Source organism: Thamnophis sirtalis, unplaced genomic scaffold, assembly GCF_051295495.1.
Source record: "Thamnophis sirtalis isolate CommonGarterSnake01/CBP01778 unplaced genomic scaffold, rThaSir2_p1.2 scaffold_14, whole genome shotgun sequence".
Taxonomy (NCBI): Eukaryota; Metazoa; Chordata; class Lepidosauria; order Squamata; family Natricidae; genus Thamnophis; species Thamnophis sirtalis.
Genome location: NW_028261394.1, coordinates 5,023,820 through 5,044,753, shown reverse-complemented (window position 1 = coordinate 5,044,753; position 20,934 = coordinate 5,023,820). Strand labels below are relative to the sequence as shown.

The window sequence follows — 20,934 nt, the reverse complement described above, 5'->3', positions numbered from 1 at the left end:
GCTGTTCAAATCTCACCGGCTCAGGGTTGACTCAGCCTTCCATCCTTCCGAGGTGGGTAAAATGAGGACCCGGATTGTTGTTGGGGGCAATATGCTGACTCTGTAAACCGCTTAGAGAGGGCTGAAAGCCCTATGAAGAGGTATATAAGTCTAACTGCTATTGCTATTGCTAACTGCTATTCCTAAAGCTTCACACAAGGGCTGGCTCGGGGGCTAAGACGCTGAGCTTGTTCATCAGAAAGGTAGGCAGTTCGGCGGTTCGAATCCCTAGTGCCACGTAATGGAGTGAGCTCCTGTGACTTGTCCCAGCTTCTGCCAACCTAGCAGTTCGAAAGCAGGTAAAAAATGCAAGTAGAAAAATAGGAACCACCTTTGGTGGGAAGGGAACAGCGTTCCGTGCGCCTTTGGCGTTTAGTCATGTCGGCCACATGACCACGGAGACGTCTTCGGACAGCGCTGGCTCTTCAGCTTTGAAACGGAGAAGAGCACTGCCCCCTAGAGTCGGGAACAACTAGCACATGCGAGGGGAACCTTTACCTTACAAGCCTCAGAGACTTCGTTTCCTAGGGTCCCGCTGGGAAATTCCAAAATTTGAAATCCTGCCAGGGTTCAAAGCTACAACGGCAGTGGGGGAAAAAATGACTTCAGATCGCTTTTCACCCTTACGGCCGGTCGAAATTCTGCCCCTTGGCAACTGACTCGTATTCCTGACGGTCGCAGTGTCTTGTGGCCCCTTTTTGTGACCTGATCAGTCAGGTCTTCAACGGGGATTGCCAGATTCACTGAACAACCAAGCTGTTAACAATCACAGTGATTCACTTAATGACTGTGGCAGGAAAGGTGGTAAAATGGGGCGAAGTTCACTTAACAAATGTTTCACTTAGCAATAGAAATTTTGGGTTCCGTTGCGTTCGCAAGCCGAGGATTATGGGACAAAACTCACTTAACAAATGTTTCACTTAGCAACAAATTTTGGGTCCCACTGTGGTCGCAAGCCGAGGATTATGGGGCAAAACTCACTTTAAAATGTTTCACTTAGCAACAGAAATTCAGCCGTAAGTTGAGGACTACCTGTAAACATAAAAATTGCAGCAGAGATTCATCTTTAAATTCTTAGAAATGCAGGACTGCCCGGGAGGGGGGGTGGAGGAAAGACCCCAAATCATGACAGACGCAGATTTTTAGACTCTTTTAAATTGCATTTATTTCATTTTATTTTTAAACCACCTCCTGGGTTCCCGCCCAGGAGGCCTCCAAAAATGAAAAAAAAGCTGAGCTTGTAGCCATCTGGGATTGTCGTTTTTTAAGGTTCTGGAAAGCAGGAATCGATTAAGCCTTGATTGATTTCCTCGGCAGGCGGGAAATCCCTGTTTTCTGCGCGGCAGATTTTATGCCGGTTTATTTGACGTGGAGGCCTTTCATTGCAGCCTCCAAGCTCTGAAACACAAAAAGAAAAGAGGCTTACAATCCAGTAGCTATTTGCTCAAGATTAGAAATCAGATCCATTAGGATCCGGGCTGATTTTACCCCGGATTCCCAATGACTATAAATCTTGTAACCTCTGGGGTTTTTTTTTTCCTTCCCCTTTTCTTTGGCTCAAGTGGGAACTAAAAAACATGGAATTCAAAACCTTCTCGTCACCTGTTTTCCCCCTGGCAAAACTCCCTTTCCTGCCTCAATTTTCTTCCAAATTTCCACCGAAGCTTGGCGGTTTATTATTTTTTTTTAAGGGATGGATTTTGTTTCTTGCAACGTGAAAGGGGGGAAAAGCTCCTTCCCGTTGAAATAAATAAAGCAGACTGCAAAAGTGGACACGTTTGAAAAACCCTGCTCTAAATTAAAACCCCAGCTAACCAACATTTTGATTTTATTTTAAAGAATGCTGCTGGGACCTTCTATTAGAAAGATAGATGATGCTATTTTTGCAACAGGCCAACTTCACATTTAAGCCTTAAAATTTCTAAACTCAATATTTCTTGTTTCTGTCTTAACGGGTCAAGGGATGGATTTTGTTTCTTGCAACATGAAAGGGGGAAAAAGCTCCTTCACATTGAAATAAATAAAGCAGACTGCAAAAGTGGACACGTTTGAGAAACCCTGCTCTAAATTAAAACCCCAGCTAACCAACATTTTGATTTTGATTTTAAAGAATGCTGCTGGGACCTTCTATTAGAAAGATAGATGATGCTATTTTTGCAACAGGCCAACTTCACATTTAAGCCTTAAAATGTCTAAACTCAATATTTCTTGTTTCTGTCTTAACGGGTCTACCTGGATGGCACAGGGCAGCCCCCTTCCACCACCACCACCCCTGCTCACCTTCACATCCCATATGCTCATGCCGCCATCCATTCCGGTGGTACAGAATCTGGAGCAGTTGCCTTTGTTCCCGGCAACCACAGAGATTTGGCTGGAAGAGAACCAAAGAATCCCTTGGTTGAGTCTTCTCGACTGGAGCAGAAGACACTACAAACCAATGTTCTGACCGAGGCTTCCCAAAAGCAGGAAGCAAACCCCTTGTCCCGACAAAAAACCCTTTTATTCATTGACTGCGAATTCTTCTCATTTGCCTCCAGCAAAGTCTTTCAAGGGAGGATTTACGGTCACAGACCTTCTCTGGCTTGGAGAGCAGCCAGGCCTGATATCTGCAAAACTTGGCAAGGAGCCTCGGAGAGTCACAAATGAAGCGAGCTAATTGTCTCCTGCAAACTCCACTCCCCTTTCGCTCCCCTTTTATTTCCTCTGGGAGGGGCCATTCACTGTCCACCTGTGGCCTTACTCCCAAGTCGACCCCTGTTCTTTAGCTGCTCCCTTCGTCTGGCAACTCTGCGCATGCGCACACTGGGAACAGGCTCCAGCTGTTCATCTGCCTCACTGATGTGCCTTGGAAAACAGTTTGACCCCCTTCTCTTTGTGGCAGCCCCTCAAATATTAGAAGACTGCGATCCTGTCTCCCCTGGTCCTTCTCTTCACTAGACTAGCCATGCCTAGTTCCTGCAACCGTTCTTCTTTACAGAGCCGAGGTGGCGCGGTGGTTAAATGCAGCACTGCAGGCTACTTCAGCTGACTGCAGTTCTGCAGTTCGGCTGTTCAAATCTCACCGGCTCAGGGTTGACTCAGCCTTCCATCCTTCCGAGGTGGGTAAAATGAGGACCCGGATTGTTGTTGGAGACAATATGCTGACTCTGTAAACCGCTTAGAGAGGGCTGAAAGCCCTATGAAGCGGTATATAAGTCTAACTGCTATTGCTATATGTTTTAGCCTCCAGTCCCCTAATCATCTTGGTTGCTCTTCTCTGCCCTCTTTCTAGAGTCTCAACATCTTTTTTTACAGTGTGGTGACCAAAACTGGATGCAGAATTCTAAGTGTGGTCTTACTAAGCCTTTATAGAGTGGCATTAGTATCTCCCTTGATCTTGATTGTATCTCTTTGGTCCATCCATCGATATCTTATAAAACAGAGGTCTCCAAAGTCAGCAACTTTAAGACTTGGTGGAGCTTCTGCTGGCTAGGGAATTCTGGGAGTTGAAGTCCACAACTCGCCAAATTGGGAGATCCCTTGTTATAAAAGGAAAGAGACGTTCCGCAGACTTGCCTGATGCTGTTCTTGTGGACTGTGTCCAGAGAAGCCTTGTTGGTGTCAGAGCTGGCCTTCTTATCCAGGTTCTGGAAACGCTCCCGAGCTGTCAGTCCCCGCTGGGAGCTCTGCTTAGGGATGTCCATTTTCCCTCCAAAAGTCAAAGCGCCCTGCTGTTCATTGTACATGAACAACATTGGGTAACAGTCATGTCCCTGGGGAGGAAAAAGAGAAGCCAAGAACGCAGCTCAGAAGACAAGGCCGAGGAGGTTCAAGTGCTACCACTGGTGGTTGGGTAGAGCTGCCCCAAATCAGTGTCTTTCTGGTCCACAACTCCCCATCGTGTCGTGCCTGGAGATAAAGAATGTGTAGCGCAGCTGGGAAAGGATGAGATTGTGCTCTACATTTCATGGAGGATCTGTGGAAAGAGGCTAGATGGCTGGTGGCTTTTCAACCAAGACAGAAGAAGACATGTTGTTCTACCAGGTGAGGTTCTCTAGTTTGGCTCATGAAATGTCTGCAAGGAAACAGCTCATCTCAGAAAACATCAAGGACCCCAAAGTCCTCTCCATCCTCTTCCTCCTCCTCATCCCCCCTCCTCCTCCTCTTCCTCCCCTTCCTCCTCCTCTTCCTCCCCTTCCACCTCCTCTTCTTCCTCCTCTTCCTCCACCTCTTCCTCCTCCCCTTCCCATTCTCCTCCTCTTCATCCCCCCTCCTCATCCCTTCTCTTTCTCCTCCTCCTTATCCCCCCTCCTCCTCTTCCTCTCCCCTTCTCCATCCTCCTCTTCTTCCTCATCCCTCTTCCTCCTCATCATCCCCCTCTTCCTCTTTTCACTCCTCTTCCTCCTCCTCATCCCTCTTCCTCCCCCTCCCCATCCTCCTCCTCTTCCTCCTCATTCCCCTCTTCCTCCTTTCACTCCTCTTCCTCCTTCTCCTCATCCCTCTTCCTCCTCTTCCTCCACCTCTTTCTCCTCCCCTTCCCCATCCTCCTCCTCCTTATCCCCCTCCTCTTCCTCCTTTCACTCCTCTTCCTCCTTCTCCTCATCCCTCCTCCTCCTCTTCCTCCTCTTCTTCTTCCTCCTCTTCCTCCACCCCTTCCCCATCCTCCTCCTCTTCCTCCTCCTCATTCCCCCCTCATCCTCCTATCTCACAACCTTCCAGCACTGATGATGTTACCTAGTGGATCATGAAATGTCTGCAAGAAAACAACCCAGCTCAGAGAACATCAAGGACCCCATAATAGTCCTACTCCTCCTGCTCCACCCTGCCCATCCTCCAATCCCACTCCTTTCTGGCACTGATGATTTTACCTAGCTGGGTAATGAAACATCTGCAAGAAGATATCCAAGTTCAGAGAGCACCAAGTCCCCCCCTCCCCCCCCCCGCATTTCAACCCTGAGCTACAAATATTCTCCTTTATTGGACTCATCCATATTTGTCATGGTGCCATCTACTGGCTAAACCTTGAAATAACATTATCCACATAGCCAGGATAAGGTGGCTTAGCCATGAAAATCTTTTGTGGGAAAATCACCCCAGAAGAGAGAAAGCTTATGACTTACTGCAGCCACAAGGTTGTTCTCGGTGATGAAGGTCACAGCCAGGAGGGGCAGAGTCTCCATAGAAAGGCAGGCGACACTAAGGGGGAAAAACAACGCTTCAACCTGATGCTTAATATTTGTTTCAATCATGAATGTGAAAACTCCAGTCGTGAATTGACTGATATCAAATAAAGCACTACTCATCAACTTTCCAAACTCTACATCGTCCATGTAACCTTTTTGGTCCAACTATGAAAGTTCTCCAAGATTGGTCTAGGACAACTGAGATAGGTGGACCCCAAAAAAGTTAAAGACCACAGACCAAATGCATGCAAGCTAACGCAACTTTTAATATAAAGTTTTAATAAAAAGATTTTCTCAATGCTTTCTCAAATTACTGTATTTTTCGGAGTACAAGACGCACTGGAGTATAAGACACACCTTAGTTTTGGGGGAGGAAAATAGGAAAAAAAGAATCCTGACTACCAACTTGCCTCCGGAGGTTGTGAATGCTCCAGCACTGGAAGTTTTTAGGAGGATGTTGGATAACCCTTTGTCTGAAGTGGTGTAGGGTTTCCTGCCTAGGCAGGGGGTTGGACTAGAAGACCTCCAAGGTCCCTTCCAACTCTATTTATTCTATTCATTTCTATTCCATTGCATTCCTATACCTATTCCTATTCTATTATATTCTTTCTATTCTATTTCTATTCTTATTCTATTATATTCTTCCTATTCTAGTCTATTTCTATTCCTATTCTATTATATTCTTCCTATTCTATTTCTATTCCTATTCTATTATATTCTTCCTATTCTATTCCATTCCTATTCCTATACCTATTCCTATTCTATTATATTCTTCCTATTCTATTTCTATTCCTATTCTATTATATTCTTCCTATTCTATTCTATTCCTATTCCTATTCTATTATATTCTTCCTATTCTATTCCTATTCCTATTATATTATATTCTTCCTATTCTAGTCTATTTCTATTGCTATTCTATTATTCTTCCTATTCTATTCCATTCCTATACCTATACCTATTCCTATTCTATTATATTCTTCCAATTCTAGTCTATTCCTATTTCTATTTCTATTATTTCTATTCCTATTCCTATTCTATTATATTCTTCCTATTCTATTCTATTCTATTCTACCAAGTATTCAAGTGGCTAGCATCTTTAAACTGGTCAGCTTCAGCACGTACATTTGCTGGGTTTAAGTGTGCGCGATAGCTGGGGATAAAACAACAGCTTCTAAAGCACAGCTGATTGTCAGAGAAGCAATAGAGAAAAGCAGGGGAAGCCCAGAAGATTGATTCGCTTGCTAGTGCCTCATTAGGGCTGAAGAAAAAGCTTCTAAAAAGCTACATTCGGAGTATAAGACACCCCCAAATTTTCAGCCTCTTTTAGGGGGGAAAGGTGTGTCTTATACTCTGAAAAATACGGTATATTTCATCCCCAGCTTTCTTTTCCTTGACTAGTGTCCTAAATTGTGGTTCTTCCTCTTGTTCCTCAAGGATCTTCCTCTTCCCATGACGATCCATCAACCTCCCTCTGATTTCTTCCCTCCCCCCTCCTCACCATCCTACTTACGCCATTTTCTTGCTGGCGTCTGCCAGGCAGATGGTGCTGTCGTGGCCCACCCAGGCCAGGCGGTTGCCACTCTCCGAAAAGCAGATGCTGTGGATCCAGCTGTTACTACCCTTCGACTCAAACATGAGCTCCCCGAACGTCATCTTAGATCCCCAAGGAGTAGGGGCTGGCCGCTCTTCCACCTCTTTAATGTAGGCCGAGAAAATCCTGAAGGGGGGTGGGTGGAAAGGAGGAAAACTAAGCAGAGGATGGAAAGGAGGGGGGGAATGCAGAGGACTCTCCAACACTCAACCCGGAAGGCGCTATTTCATCTAGATCCATAGACACATCAATTAGTATGCAACAGGTGGGGAAGAAGACTTCATAACAGGTTTATATTACATCTTCCATCATAACATAGGACAGATTGTTCTGGAGAACATTATTTAGGTGGCTACCAAGAGTCAATGGCTACTTGATGGCACATAATCAAATGTGTGTGTGTGTGTGTGTGTGTGTATGAGTATATGTATAGTATAAATGGCTGTGTGTGTGTATGTTCCAGCATAACTCTGGAATGCTTCAAGCAATTTCAACCAAACTTGGTACACAGATCATTTAGAGCAAATAAATACTCTGGAAATAAATACTGTGGGGCAGTGGTGGGTTTCAAAAAATTTTCGAACCTATTCTGTGGGTGTGGCCTCCTTTGTGGGAGTGGCTTGCCAGCCATGTGACCTGGTGCGAGTGGCTTGCCGGCCATGTGTTCTCTCTCTCTCTCTCTCTCTCTCTCTTTCTCTCTCTCTCTTTCCTTCCTTTTGTCTCTCTGTCCCTTTTTCCTTTTTTTCTTTCATCTTTCTCACTTTTTCTTTCTTTTTTTCTTTCTTCCTTTCTTCCTTTCTTTCTCTTTCTCTCTCTGTGTGAGTTTGTCTGTCTGCCTGTCTGTCTGTGTGTGTCAGTGGTGGGTTTCAAAAAATTTTGGAACCTCTTCTGTAGGTGTGGCCTGCTTTCCGGGTCCACTGGTGGAACCTCTTCTAACCGGTTCGGTAGATTTGACGAACCGGTTCTACCGAACTGGTGCGAACTGGCAGGAACCCACCTCTGGTATGTGTGTATGTGTATATGTATAGTATAAATGGCTGTGCGTGTGTATGTTCCAGCATAACTCCGGAATGCTTCAAGCAATTTCAACCAAACTTGGTACACAGATGACTTAGAGTAAATAAATATTCTGGAAAAGAATACTGTGCGGGGTAAGACAATCCTAACACCCCTCGGGGTGTGTGTTTGTATTACGATGCAGCCTGTTGTGCCCTGAAATGGCTTCTACTGTACTGCCGTAAAATGGCTTCTACTGTGCAGTGGAGTTGCCATGGTAACGGCTCCACAGTACTCCACAAGGGGGCTCCCTCTGGCAAGGGGGAAAATCCAACATTTAGAAATTACATTTGGTGCGGATATTTCACCCCTTATAAATAAATCCCTGGGCAACGCCGGGTTATTGGCTAGTAGTCATATAAAATATCCTTGTCTAACAGCGGCCCCACTACTACCGCCCTGTTCCACGATTCCATCCAGCTGGGACTATTGAAATTCTTCAAACTCTTCGTCCACCCAGAAGGCCCACCTGCACTTGAAGTCGCAGGATCCGGCTGCCAGGAGAACGTTGTTTGGGTGCCAGTCCAGGCAGAGGATGGTTGACCGGATTGGCTTCTTGATGTGCTTACAGACCCACCTAGGAAAAGTCGGAGAGAGAAGCTGAAATCCCCAGCCTTGATTCCCGGAATGATCTCCCAACAGTTTTTGGTTGCATTTTGAAGATTTAAGGAACCGTCCGTTTTAGGGGCTATCCAACTTCTGAGACCTTTGGACTTCAACTCCCAGAATTCAGGGCTGCCCCTGAAGAGTGTTCGAAGACTGCAGTTGGTCCAGAATGCAGCCGCGCGAGCGATAGTGGGGTTGCCTAGGTACACCCACGTTACACCTATCCTCCGCGAGCTGCACTGGCTGCCCATTGGTCTCCGGACACGCTTCAAGGTGCTAGTCGTTACTTTTAAAGCCCTAACATGGTTTAGGACCTGGCTACCTGAGAGACCGCCTCCTGCCATTTACCTCCCAGAGACCAATAAGATCACACAGATTGGGCCTCCTCCGGGTACCATCGGCCAGTCAGTGTTGATTGGCAGCCCCCGGGGGGAGGGCCTTCTCTGTAGCTGCTCCGGCCCTATGGAACAATCTCCCTGTAGAGATCCGGACCCTTACTACTCTTTCGGCCTTCCGTAAAGATACTAAGACCTGGCTGTTCCGGCAAGCCTGGGACTGTTGATTTTATCCAGCCCCACTCTAAGATAGCAATAGCAGTTAGATTTATATACCGCTTCATAGGGCTTTCAGCCCTCTCTAAGCGGTTTACAGAGTCAGCATATCGCCCCCAACAACAATCCGGGACCTCATTTTACCCACCTCGGAAGGATGAAAGGCTGAGTCAACCCTGAGCCGGTGAGATTTGAACAGCCGAACTGCAGAACTGCAGTCAGCTGAAGTAGCCTGCAGTGCTGCATTTAACCACTGCGCCACCTCGGCTCTATGTAGATGTATGCATGTTGTGTAATTTTAATTGATTGTTTTCCTATTTTAATTTTTTATATATGTCCCCTGTTTTATCTGTGAGCCGCCCAGAATCTCTAGGGAGTGGGTGGCATACAAATGCTAATAAACCTTGAAACCTTGAATTCTCCAGCCAGGCGTGCTGTAATTCTGTTTTGCCCCATAACTTTGGATTAAGTTGGCTCCCCATTGGTCTCCGGACACGCTTCAAGGTGCTAGTCGTTACTTTTAAAGCCCTACATGGCATCGGACCTGGGTACCTGAGAGACCGCCTCCTGCCGATTACCTCCCTCAGACCGATTAGATCTCACAGGTTAGGTCTCCTCCGGATTCCATCTGCCAGCCAATGTCGGCTGGCGACTCCCCGGGGGAGAAGAGCCTTCTCTGTTGCAGCTCCAGCCCTCTGGAATGATCTCCCTGTCGAGATCCGGACCCTTACTATCCTCCCGGCCTTCCGCAAAGCCACCAAGTCCTGGCTGCTCCAGCTGGCCGGGAGGGGGGGGGGGCTGTGAAATATCCAGCCCCACGGAAATTGTGAATGTTGTGGTTTTGTTTTTAAAGTGTTGTCTTTGTCTAGTTTTCCCCCTTTCCCTTGTCTATTGTGAGCCGCCCGGAGTCCTTCGGGAGTGGGCGGCATACAAGACAAAATCAAATCAAATCAAATCAAATCAAATCAAATTAAAAGGATAAGCCTCCCACCAACCTGCCCAGCCCCGCCCAGCCTTCCGGCATTTGCTAAGACGCACCAATCGTTCTCTTGCTCAAAGTAGCAGATGGAGATCCTCCGGGAGCCGCTGCCCACCGCGAACTTGTTCTCTTTCGGGGACCACTTCACACAACAGGCGGCGCGATTGATCCGGAGGATGACCAGGGTGGGCTTCCAAACGTCGTTCTTCAGGGTCCAGACGTAGGCATTGCGGTCTGTCCCGCAGCTCACAATCCGGTTGCTGTCGGGGGCCCAGTCGATGCCTGTCGAGGAGATCAGTTGAAGCCAGACGCGGGTAGCATTCTTCTAAGTTTTGTCCTACTGATTCAGGACCTGATGGTTGGGGGTTCTCTAGCTTGCGACCATTAAAAAGGGATGGGACAAAGGTTTCCCAAAAAGGTGTTCTCTTCTGATTTTTTTTTAAAGATTTATTTTATCAATTTCCCCTTCCCTCCTTCCCTCCTTCCTTCCCTCCTTCCTTCCCTCCTTCCTTCCTTCCCTCCTTTATTTTCTACTTCTCTCCTTCCTTTCCCCCTTCCTTTCCTCCTTCCTTCCCCCTTCCTTCTCTCCTACATTCCCTCCTTCCTTCCCTCCTTTCTTCTCTCCTTCTCTCCTTCCTTCCCTCCTTTCTTCTCTCCTTCTCTCCTTCCTTCCCTCCTTGCTTCCCTACCTCCTTCCCTCCCTCCTTCCTACCCCTCTTTCTTCTCTTTCTTCTCTCCTTCCTTCCTTCCTCCTCTCCTTTCCCTTCTCTCCTTCCCCTTCCTCCCCTTCACCCTTCCCCTCTTCTTCCCATTCCTCCCCTCTTTCCTACTCCCATTCTTCCTCTGCCTTTCCCTTTCTCCTATTCCTCTCCTTTCTCCTCTCTTTCCTATCTTTCCTTCTACTCCTCCCTCCATCCACTCTATCCGTTGTTGTGTTTACATATTCTCCTCTTCAGGGGATCTTCTGATTTAAATATCCTATTGACCACCCCTGCTGTGGCCTGCTCGCGGCCAATGGAGCTGGCGGCAGAGTCGGACAGTAAGGAGGTTGGGGAGGAACATGGGCCAGTCCTGGGGGCTGAGGAAAGCTCAGACGAGGGCTCTGCGTCGGAGGCAAAGAGGGAGCTAGACAGCAGTGAGGCAGAAGAACAGCTGGAGCCTGTTCCCAGTGTTTGCATGCACAGAGCTGCCAGAAGACAAGAACTAAGAAAGCAGGGTTGACTTAGTAAAGCCACACCTTGGATGTGATTGGCCCCTCCCATAGGAAACAAAAGAGGAGCGAATGGGGAAGGGGCTTTTGCAGGAAACAATTCGTTCCTTCGGTCGTTTCAAGAGTGGAAAGTTATGTCTGTGACTATAAGACGCCCTGTGCCAAGTTTTGCCTTGCCCTGTGTTTGGAAACTAGTTATCTGGCAGCTCTCCAAACGAGATAAGGTTCGTGTGGGTAAACATTCCTCTGAAAGACTGTTTGCCAAGCCTTGCTGACTGTGAATGAAAGGAATTCACAGTCATGTAAATAAAAGGGGTTTTGCAGGGACCAAGACTTTGCTTCTTGCTTTCTAAGGAAGCCTAGGTCAGAACATTCTCACCTATTCTCAAAAACCCCTGCAGGTGTGTCTACAACTTCCAGGTCTACCTGGGCAAGGTGTCCAGTGCTGGAAGGAAAGTCCTTCTTTTCCCTCGCCTCCTTCCAGCTAGTGGGGACTCAGCTGTCCTCACCTGTCACTTGCCCGTTGTGTTCCTTCAGCTCGTGGATTTTGTCCCACTTGGAGGCATTCTTCTTGTAGATGTGGACTTCGTGATTGTTGGGGGAGATGGCGAGTTCTGTGAGAAAGAATACGGACCGATTTTGCAAAACCAGCTCGGGAAACGCGTCAACATCAAGAGACATCCAGGCCAGTGGTGAAATTCATTTTTTTTACTACCGGTTCTGTAGGCGTGGCTTGGTAGGCGTGGCAGGGGAAGGATACTGCAAAATCCCCATTCCCTCCCCACTCCAAGGGAAGGATACTGCAAAATCCCCATTCCCTCCCCACTCCAGGGGAAGGATACTGCAAAATCTCCATTCCCTTCCCACTCCAGGGGAAGGATACTGTAAAATCCCCATTCCCTCCCCACTCCAGGGGAAGGATACTGCAAAATCCCCATTCCCTCCCCACTCCAGGGGAAGGATACTGCAAAATCCGCATTCCCTCCCCACTCCAGGGGAAGGATACTGCAAAATCTCCATTCCCTCCCCACTCTAGGGGAAGGATAGTGGAAAATCTCCATTCCCTCCCTACTCCAGGGGAAGGATACTGCAAAATCCCCATTCCCTCCCCACTCCAGGGGAAGGATACTGCAAAATCTCCATTCCCTCCCCACTCCAGGGGAAGGATACTGCAAAATCCCCATTCCCTCCCAACTCCAGGGGAAGGATACTGCAAAATCCCCATTCCCTCCCCACTCCAGGGGAAGGATACTGCAAAATCTCCATTCCCTCTCCACTCTAGGGGAAGGATAGTGGAAAATCTCCATTCCCTCCCTACTCCAGGGGAAGGATACTGCAAAATCTCCATTCCCTCCCCACTCCTGGGAAAGGATACTGCAAAATCTCCATTCCCTCCCCACTCCTGGGAAAGGATACTGCAAAATCTCCATTCCCTCCCCACTCCAGGGGAAAGATACTGCAAAATCTCCATTCCCTCCCCACTCCAGGGGAAGGATAGTGGAAAATCTCCATTCCCTCCCTACTCCAGGGGAAGGATACTGCAAAATCCCCATTCCCTCCCCACTCCAGGGGAAGGATACTGCAAAATCTCCATTCCCTCCCCACTCCAGGGGAAGGATACTGCAAAATCCCCATTCCCTCCCAACTCCAGGGGAAGGATACTGCAAAATCCCCATTCCCTCCCCACTCCAGGGGAAGGATACTGCAAAATCTCCATTCCCTCTCCACTCTAGGGGAAGGATAGTGGAAAATCTCCATTCCCTCCCTACTCCAGGGGAAGGATACTGCAAAATCTCCATTCCCTCCCCACTCCTGGGAAAGGATACTGCAAAATCTCCATTCCCTCCCCACTCCTGGGAAAGGATACTGCAAAATCTCCATTCCCTCCCCACTCCAGGGGAAAGATACTGCAAAATCTCCATTCCCTCCCCACTCCAGGGGAAGGATACTGCAAAAACCCCATTCCCTTCCCACTCCAGGGAAAGGATACTGTAAAATCTCCATTCCTTCCCCACTCCAGGAGAAGGATACTGCAAAATCTCCATTCCCTCCCTGCTCCAGGGGAAGGATACTGCAAAATCCCCACTCCCTCCCCACTCCAGGGGAAGGATACTGCAAAAACCCCATTCCCTTCCCACTCCAGGGAAAGGATACTGTAAAATCTCCATTCCTTCCCCACTCCAGGAGAAGGATACTGCAAAATCCCCATTCCCTCCCCGCTCCAGGGGAAGGATACTGCAAAATCCCCATTCTCTCCCCACTCCAGGGGAAGGATACTGCAAAAACCCCATTCCCTTCCAACTCCTGGGGCCAGCCAGAGATGGTATTTTCCAATTCTCCGAACTACTCAAAGTTTCTGCTACCAGTTGTCCAGAACCTGTCAGAACCTACTGAATTTCACCCCTGATCCTGACCCGTTTATCAAACGACACCCCCCCCCCCAAAAAATCAGGAAGAAACAGACAAAAACCAGGGAACCCATCAAAACTGGCTTTGTCCTAACCTTAAGTCTTTTTTGTGGTTTTGTTTTTTTCAACAGCACAAAAAAGAAACACTCCAAAAAAAAAAAAAAAGCATTTGCAGATAAATGGCTCTTTATTATCAGATGGCTGGACTATCCCTGATTCAGCTACGCAGAAGAGAAAGCGGCCTTATCCTCCTCCTGGGGGAGTCGACGTGGAATGAATGGGGTGGGAATTCCAAAGGAAGAGCAAGGGGGCTCATAATAGGAGAGGCTTTCTAATAGCTGTGGAGCAGAGAATGCCTCTCCCTCCCTCGGCCCCTTGTGAGGGATCCTACGCTTGCAGATCTTACATGGAGATACAGATGGATAGAGTAGATGACTTCTAGACACCCCCCCCTCCCATGGAGCCACGTGGATAGGCTAGAGCAGGGGGTCTCCAACTTTGGCAACTCTATGACTTGTGGACTTCAACTCCCAGAATTCCTCAATAGAATAGAATAGACTAGAATAAAGAATAGAGTAGAAATATAATATAGTAGAATAGAATAGACTAGAATAAAGAATAGAGTAGAAATATAATATAGTAGAATAGAATAGAATAGAATAGAATAAAGAATAGAGTAGAAATATATTATAATAGAATAGAATAAAGAATAGAGTAGAAATATAATATAGTAGAATAGAATAGAATAGAATGAATAGAGTAGAAATATAATATAGTAGAATAGAATAGAATAAAGAATAGAGTAGAAATATAATATAATAAAGTAGAGTAGAATAGAATAAAGAATATAAAAATATAATATAGTAGAATAGAATAAAGAATAGAGATATAATAGAGTAGAGTAGAATAAAGAATAGAGTAGAAATATAATGTAGTAGAATAGAATAGAATAAAGAATAGAGTAGAAATGTAATATAATAGAGTAGAGTAGAGTAGAATAAAGAATAGAATAGAAATATAATATATAGTAGAATAGAATAGAATAAAGAATAGTAGAGATATAATATAATAGAATGATAGAGTAGAGTAGAATAAAGGGTTCCACCACAAAACCGCGGTCGACTAAAGCGCGCTTGATGAAACCGCGTACCTGACGTCATCACAGTGCGATGAAAACAGCACGCTGTGAGCGGTAAAGCTAAAATTAACGCATAAACCTAAACCTAACCCCCCCAAACCTAACCCTAAACCTAACCCTTAACCTAACCCTAAACCTAACCCTAAACCTAACCCTTAACCTAACGCTAAACCTAACGCTAACCCTTAACCTAACCCTAACCCTAACCCAACCCTAACCCTAACCCTAACGCTTAACGTAACTCTAAACCTAACGCTAACCCTTAACCTAACCCTAACCCTTACCTTTACGTGAATCGGCTTGCTTTAAAAGCGCTTTTTAAAGCGCCCTTTTTTCTCCGCGGTCGTTTTTGTCGCGCTGCTGATGACGTCAGCGACGCGCTTTAATCGGGCGCGCTTTAGTGGACCGCGGTTTTGTCGTGCCACAGAATAAAGAATAGAGTAGAAATATAATATAGTAGAATAGAATAGAATAGAATAAAGAATAGAGTAGAAACATAATATAATAGAGTAGAGTAGAATACAATAGAATAGAGAATTGAGAAGAGAAGAGTTGGAAAACACCTTGGAGGTCTTCTAGTCCAAACTTATCTTTTATCTTTCTCCTGTAAGGTTAATAATTGTTAATCGGCACAATTGTTGTTCAGGAGCTGAAAAACCCTTTGAAAAGGTAGACTTACGACTTCGGTCCTTGTTCCAGGCATGGCAGGTAATGGGTTCCAGCAGGAAGCTTTGATAAGCCATGGCTTTTTTAACCTGCTCAGCAAGAAAAACAGTTTAGCTTTAGAAAGCTTAGTACACAAAATTGTCTGCTATAATGTCCTACTTGTCAACGACTACTTCAGATTCAACCGCAACAATACACGGGGCAAACAGTAGATGCAAACTCAAGGTAACCGCTCCAAAATCGATGGCGGGAAAAACGACTTCAATAACAAGTAACGGAGTGAGCTCCCGTTACTTCTCCCAGCTTCTGCCAACCTAGCAGTTCGAAAGCACGTAAAAAATGCAAGTAGAAAAATAGGCACCACCTTTGATGGGAAGGGAACAGCGTTCCGTGCGCCTTCGGCAGTGTTGAGTCACGCCGGCCACATGACCACGGAGACGTCTTCGGACAGCGCTGGCTCTTCGGCTTTCAAACGGAGATGAGCACCGCCCCCTAGAGTCGGGAAGGACTAGCCCGTATGTGCCAGGGGAACCTTCACCTTTACCTTACGGTAATCTAGGATGATTAGTCCTGCAAAATGTTTCGATCCAGCTACTTGGCTGATTTAGTTCGAAAGCAGAATAAAAACCATCAGGCTGAGCCACGTGAGGAAGAAAGTCAACCTCGGGGAGCTGCTGTCGACATCTGCCTCTCTCTGCCCTTCCTCTCTCCGAGATCTGCCTGCTTTTGGCCTTATATGGTATTACCAAATTGTTCTTGGTTAAGAAATATTTCCGTTGTCTTGCACTTCCCCCCCACCCCCAATCTATTTACTTCCTTGTCTTTCAAACCACACGTCATCCCAAATGCCAGAAAGCAAATAAATCTTTTGATGGTTGAGAGTTCACATTGGAAAGCAAGGATGATAACAGGGTGATGGGGTTTTGTTTTATAACAGGGAGAAAGATTTTATGGAACAGGGTTTTGCCTGTTAACGTTCTGGTTTGTGAGTTTTCATTAAACCCTATTTACAAAGCTCGCCTGTTTTTCACGCCTGAACATGATGTAAAGGTCAGTTAGGGTCGATCACATGGGGATGGGTTGGGAAGTAAAAGAGGGAGGCTGGGGGGGGGATGGATTAGTCATCCCTCTGAGGTTATTCACTGCATCTAACAACACTTTTTACCTGGAGGAGGGAAGAAGAGGGGAAAGAAGAAAGAGCAAAGGAGAGGAAACAAGGGAAGGGAAATGAGAATAGGAGAGAGGGCAAGAAGAAGAGAGGAGGAGTAGGGGGAGAGGGAGGGGAAGAAGAAAAGAGGAAGGAGAGGAAGAAAGAAGAAGGGAGAGAAGAGAGGTTGGGAAGAAGGAAGGAAGGAGTAGGATGGTTGCAAAATAAGATGGAGATGCGGGTTGGCAGGAAAGCCATCCCAATTATGTTTTTTTTATATATGTATTTTAAGCAGATTGTGATAAATGCTAGAAGTCAACAAATAAACGTTAACAGTATCTATGAGAAGGTATGTTTGTGAATGGAAAGGAAAAAATAAAACTAAAAAAAAAAGACTACACTTCTTACCTGTATGGAAAGGTAACCCAGGAGGCCTCCGATTATCAATTAGCTCAGGGGTATTTGTTCAGATTTAAGGTTCAGTAATGCAGAAAGTCATTTGATCTGAATCTTAGCCACAGCCCATTATACAAACTATAAACATGTGCGCAGGATACATGTGGCAGCTCTTTTTCATTAGTTCAGAATAGTTAAAATCAGATAAAAAAACAGATTAACGGAGTTGGAAGTGATCTTGAAGGTCATCTAGTCCAACCCTCTGCCCAAGCAGGAGACCCTACACCATTTCTGACAGATGGGAGTCCAGTCTCTTCTTGAAAGCCTTCAGGGATGAAGCTCCCACAACCTCTGAAGGCAACTTCTTGTTCTCACGGTCAGAAAATTTCTCCTTATTTCTAGGTTGAATCTCTCCTTGATTAGTTTCCATCCACTATTCGGGTACTTTGGGAAATAGCTTGATCCCTGTCTTCTCTATTGCAGCCCCTCAAATATTGGAAGAGTGCTCTCCTGTCTCCCCTGGTCCTTCTCTTCACTAGACTAGCCTGGCCCAGTTCCTGCAACCGTCCATCGTATGTTTTAGCCTCTAGTCCCCTCATCCTCCTGGTTGCTCTTCTCTGCACTCTTTCTAGAGTCTCAACCTCTTTTTTACAGTGTGGTGATCAAAACTGGAAGCAGTACTCTAGGTGTGGCCTTACTAAGGCTTTATAGAGTGGTATTAGTACCTCCCTTGATCTTGATTGTATCCTGCAGTTTAGGATTGCATTGTTTTTTTTAAGCTGCTTCCGCCGCACACCGCTGGCTCAGATTTAATTGGTTTCCATCCATTGCTTTTTATCCAACGTTCAGGCGCTTTGGAAAATAGGCTGACCCCCTCTTCTTTGTGGCAGCCCCTCAAATATTGGAAGGCTGATCTCCTGTCTCCCCTGGTCCTTCTCTTCCCTAGACTAGCCAGGCCAAGTTCCTGCAACCGTCCATCGTATGTTTTAGCCTCCAGTCCCCTCATCCTCCTGGTTGCTCTTCTCTGCACTCTTTCTGGAGTATTCTGGTGGCAAGCTGTTCCACTGGTTAATTATCATCAATACCAGGAAATTCTTTCTTATTTCCAGGTTGAATCTCTCCTTGTTCAGTTTCCATCCATTGTTCCTTGTTCGACCTTCAGGTGCTTTGGAGAATAGCTTGACCCCTTCCTCTCTGCGGCAGCCCCTCAAATATTGGAAGACTGCTCTCCTGTCTCCCCTGGTCCTTCTCTTCCCTAGACTAGCCAGGCCCAGTTCCTGCAACCGTCCATCGTATGTTTTAGCCTCCAGTCCCTTCATCATCCTGGTTGCTCTTCTCTGCACTCTTTCTGGAGTATTCTGGTGGCAAGCTGTTCCACTGGTTAATTATCATCAATATCAGGAAATTCTTTCTTATTTTCAGGTTGAATCTCTCCTTGTTCAGTTTCCATCCATTGTTCGACTTTCAGGTGCTTTGGGAAATAGCTTTACCCCCTCCTCTCTGTGGCAGCCCCTCAAATATTGGAAGACTGCTCTCCTGTCTCCCCTGGCCCTTCTCTTCCCTAGACTAGCCAGGCCCAGTTCCTGCAACCGTCCATCGTATGTTTTAGCCTCCAGTCCCCTTATCCTCCTGGTTGCTCTTATACACAAGTTAACCAACGGTCAGCGCTGAATTGGAGCTGAATTAGTTCTATTTGGTAATCCTGCAGGATCTTGCAAGTAGGGTGGGGGGAGAGAAATCTAAAAATAACATCTACTTCCTCGGATGGAAAAAATATATAATTTTGCCTTGCAAGTCAACTCCGGATCTAGAAACTTTTGCCCCACCCACGGATTCCTTTCTTTAAAAAAAAAAAACGAGACAAAAAAACTCACTATGCCGAAAACTCTTTTGCTGGAGATCTAAGCACACTTCCGAGGAGAAATATTGCTTACTCTGCAGGTCATTGTTCGGGGGGGGGGGATCACAATTGGGGGTAGGGGGGTGTGAACGGACGTTTGAGGAGTTGTATCGATGGAAAACACCAAGGGAAGCCAAGCGCTAGCTGGAGAGAAACTTCAGTGGGTGGAAAGAAAAAGAAAAAACAAAACTTCCTGAAAGTACTGCCAGAAGGACTGGAAAGGGAGGAGGAGGAGGAGGAGGATGGTGGATGGGCCAGGAGGGGGTGGTGGGGAGGAGGGAGGGTGAGTCAAACCAGTTTTTCACTCCTATATTTGGACCCCTGCCATCCCTTGAGAGAGAGAGAGAAAAATGCCTTAGAATAGAATAGAATAACAGAGTTGGAAGGGACCTCGGAGGTCTTCTAGTCCAATCCCCTGCCCAGGCAGGAAACCCTACACCACTTCAGACAAAGGGTTATCCAAACTCTTTAAAAAACCTCCAGTAATAGGGAGGAAGGGAAGGGAAAGAAGGAAGGAAGGAAGGAAGGAAGGAAGGAAGGAAGGAAGGAAGGAAGGAAGGAAGGAAGGAAGGAAGGAAGAAAGAAAAAAGAATAACAGAATAAGAGTTGGAAGGGACCTTGGAGGTCTTCTAGTCCAACCCCCTGCCCAGGCAGGAAACCCTACACCACTTCAGACAAAGGGTTATCCAAACTCTTTAAAAAACCTCCAGTAATAGGGAGGAAGGGAAGGAAGGAAGGAAGGAAGGAAGGAAGGAAGGAAGGAAGGAAGGAAGGAAGGAAGGAAGGAAGGAAGGAGAAAAAAGAATAACAGAATAACAGAGTTGGAAGGGACCTTGGAGGTCTTCTAGTCCAACCCCCTGCCTAGGCAGGAAACCCTACACCACTTCAGACAAATGGCTATCCAAGATCTTCTTAAAAACCTCCAGTGTTGGGGCATTCACAACTTCTGAAGGCAACTTCTGTTCCACTGATTCGTTGTTCTCACTGTCGGGAAATAAGTTCCTTCATCAGAAAGTTAAGCGAAGAGAGAAGAAGAACTGAAAGAGAATCTCTTTGGGTTGTTGCCTGTTTTTGGAAGGAGCATCTCAGGGAACTGACCTGGGATGGAAAGGATGAAGCTCTCGAGACCTTCCCGTTGAGTGGAGGAGAAGCAGAACGGCTTGTTCACGGACTCTGGACAGTCGACATGAACAGCCCTCCGCCGCCGAGAGCCAGCTCAGGAGGAAATGAAGAAAGAAGTGAGTGGAGAGGCAAGGCTGCGAGGCAGACTTCCCTCTTGGCGGGGGCGAGAAACTTAACCACTTCCTTACTTAAGGGTTGGGAAATTCCCTCTGTGTGTGTGTGTGTAATGTTTTGTGCAGCGAAGGAGAAGTAAGCTTACATCTTTAAATGATGCAGGAAGGTAGGGGTGGGTGGGTTGCAAAATCATCTAAACCAGCGGTCACCAACTGGGGGTCCCTGAGAAAATTTTGGTGGTCTGCAAGAAAAAATATTTGCACTTTTTATATTGCACCAAATCCGGGATCCTTAAACTAAGGCTCCTGGGATGGATACGTCCAATGAACGTTTGTGTTGCTGCAGAGTGTCTCCCCCTTCGGGGTCTTTTTGTGCTGGTCGGAGGGGGGCAGAAATTCCAACTTGGGGTCTGCTTCAGCCTCCTGATGGGGGGATTTGGGCGAAGGCTGGAGGGAAGAGCCGCTGGTGGTGAAGAGCCGGAGGGCCTCGTTCCAATGGGGCTGCATCATGGCCTGGAACTGGCTGACCATCTCAGCCTGCTGAGCCTCCAGGTGCCGGTACCTGGCCTTGCACTCCCACAGGTCTTTCCTCTGCTTGGAAAGCCCATGCTCCTAGTCCTCAGTGAGGTGCTTCTGCTGAGCCTCCTTCTCGGTCCAACTTGAACTGTTTTGCCAACTCTTTCTCCTGGTGGCTGCTTAGCTCCAGCAACTGCTTCTCGTTGGGGGCTCTAAGGAGCCCGGACGGGCAAGCAAGGAGTGGCTGGGAGGGGAGGGGCGAGTAGATGCCCCTTGACGCGAGTGATACCAAGTTGGCCACACCCACCCAATCACATGACCCCCCCCTTGCCAC

The 20,934-nt window shown here is 46.8% G+C and overlaps 1 protein-coding gene across 1 annotated transcript; it reads right to left on the bottom strand.

The window, feature by feature from the left end:
* Positions 1 to 1,178: 1,178 nt before the first annotated feature.
* On the bottom strand, positions 1,179 to 20,100 carry ARPC1B (actin related protein 2/3 complex subunit 1B). Its single transcript, XM_087729566.1, has 10 exons — positions 19,948 to 20,100; positions 15,420 to 15,495; positions 11,704 to 11,808; positions 10,044 to 10,266; positions 8,318 to 8,425; positions 6,712 to 6,918; positions 5,139 to 5,214; positions 3,595 to 3,791; positions 2,320 to 2,410; positions 1,179 to 1,437 (listed from the first exon to the last, which is right to left on the bottom strand). The coding sequence occupies exons 2-10, from the start codon at positions 15,481 to 15,483 to the stop codon at positions 1,399 to 1,401; spliced, it is 1,110 nt and encodes a 369-aa protein (XP_087585692.1). The 5' UTR covers positions 15,484 to 15,495; positions 19,948 to 20,100; the 3' UTR covers positions 1,179 to 1,398.
* Between the last annotated feature and the right edge of the window lie 834 nt (positions 20,101 to 20,934).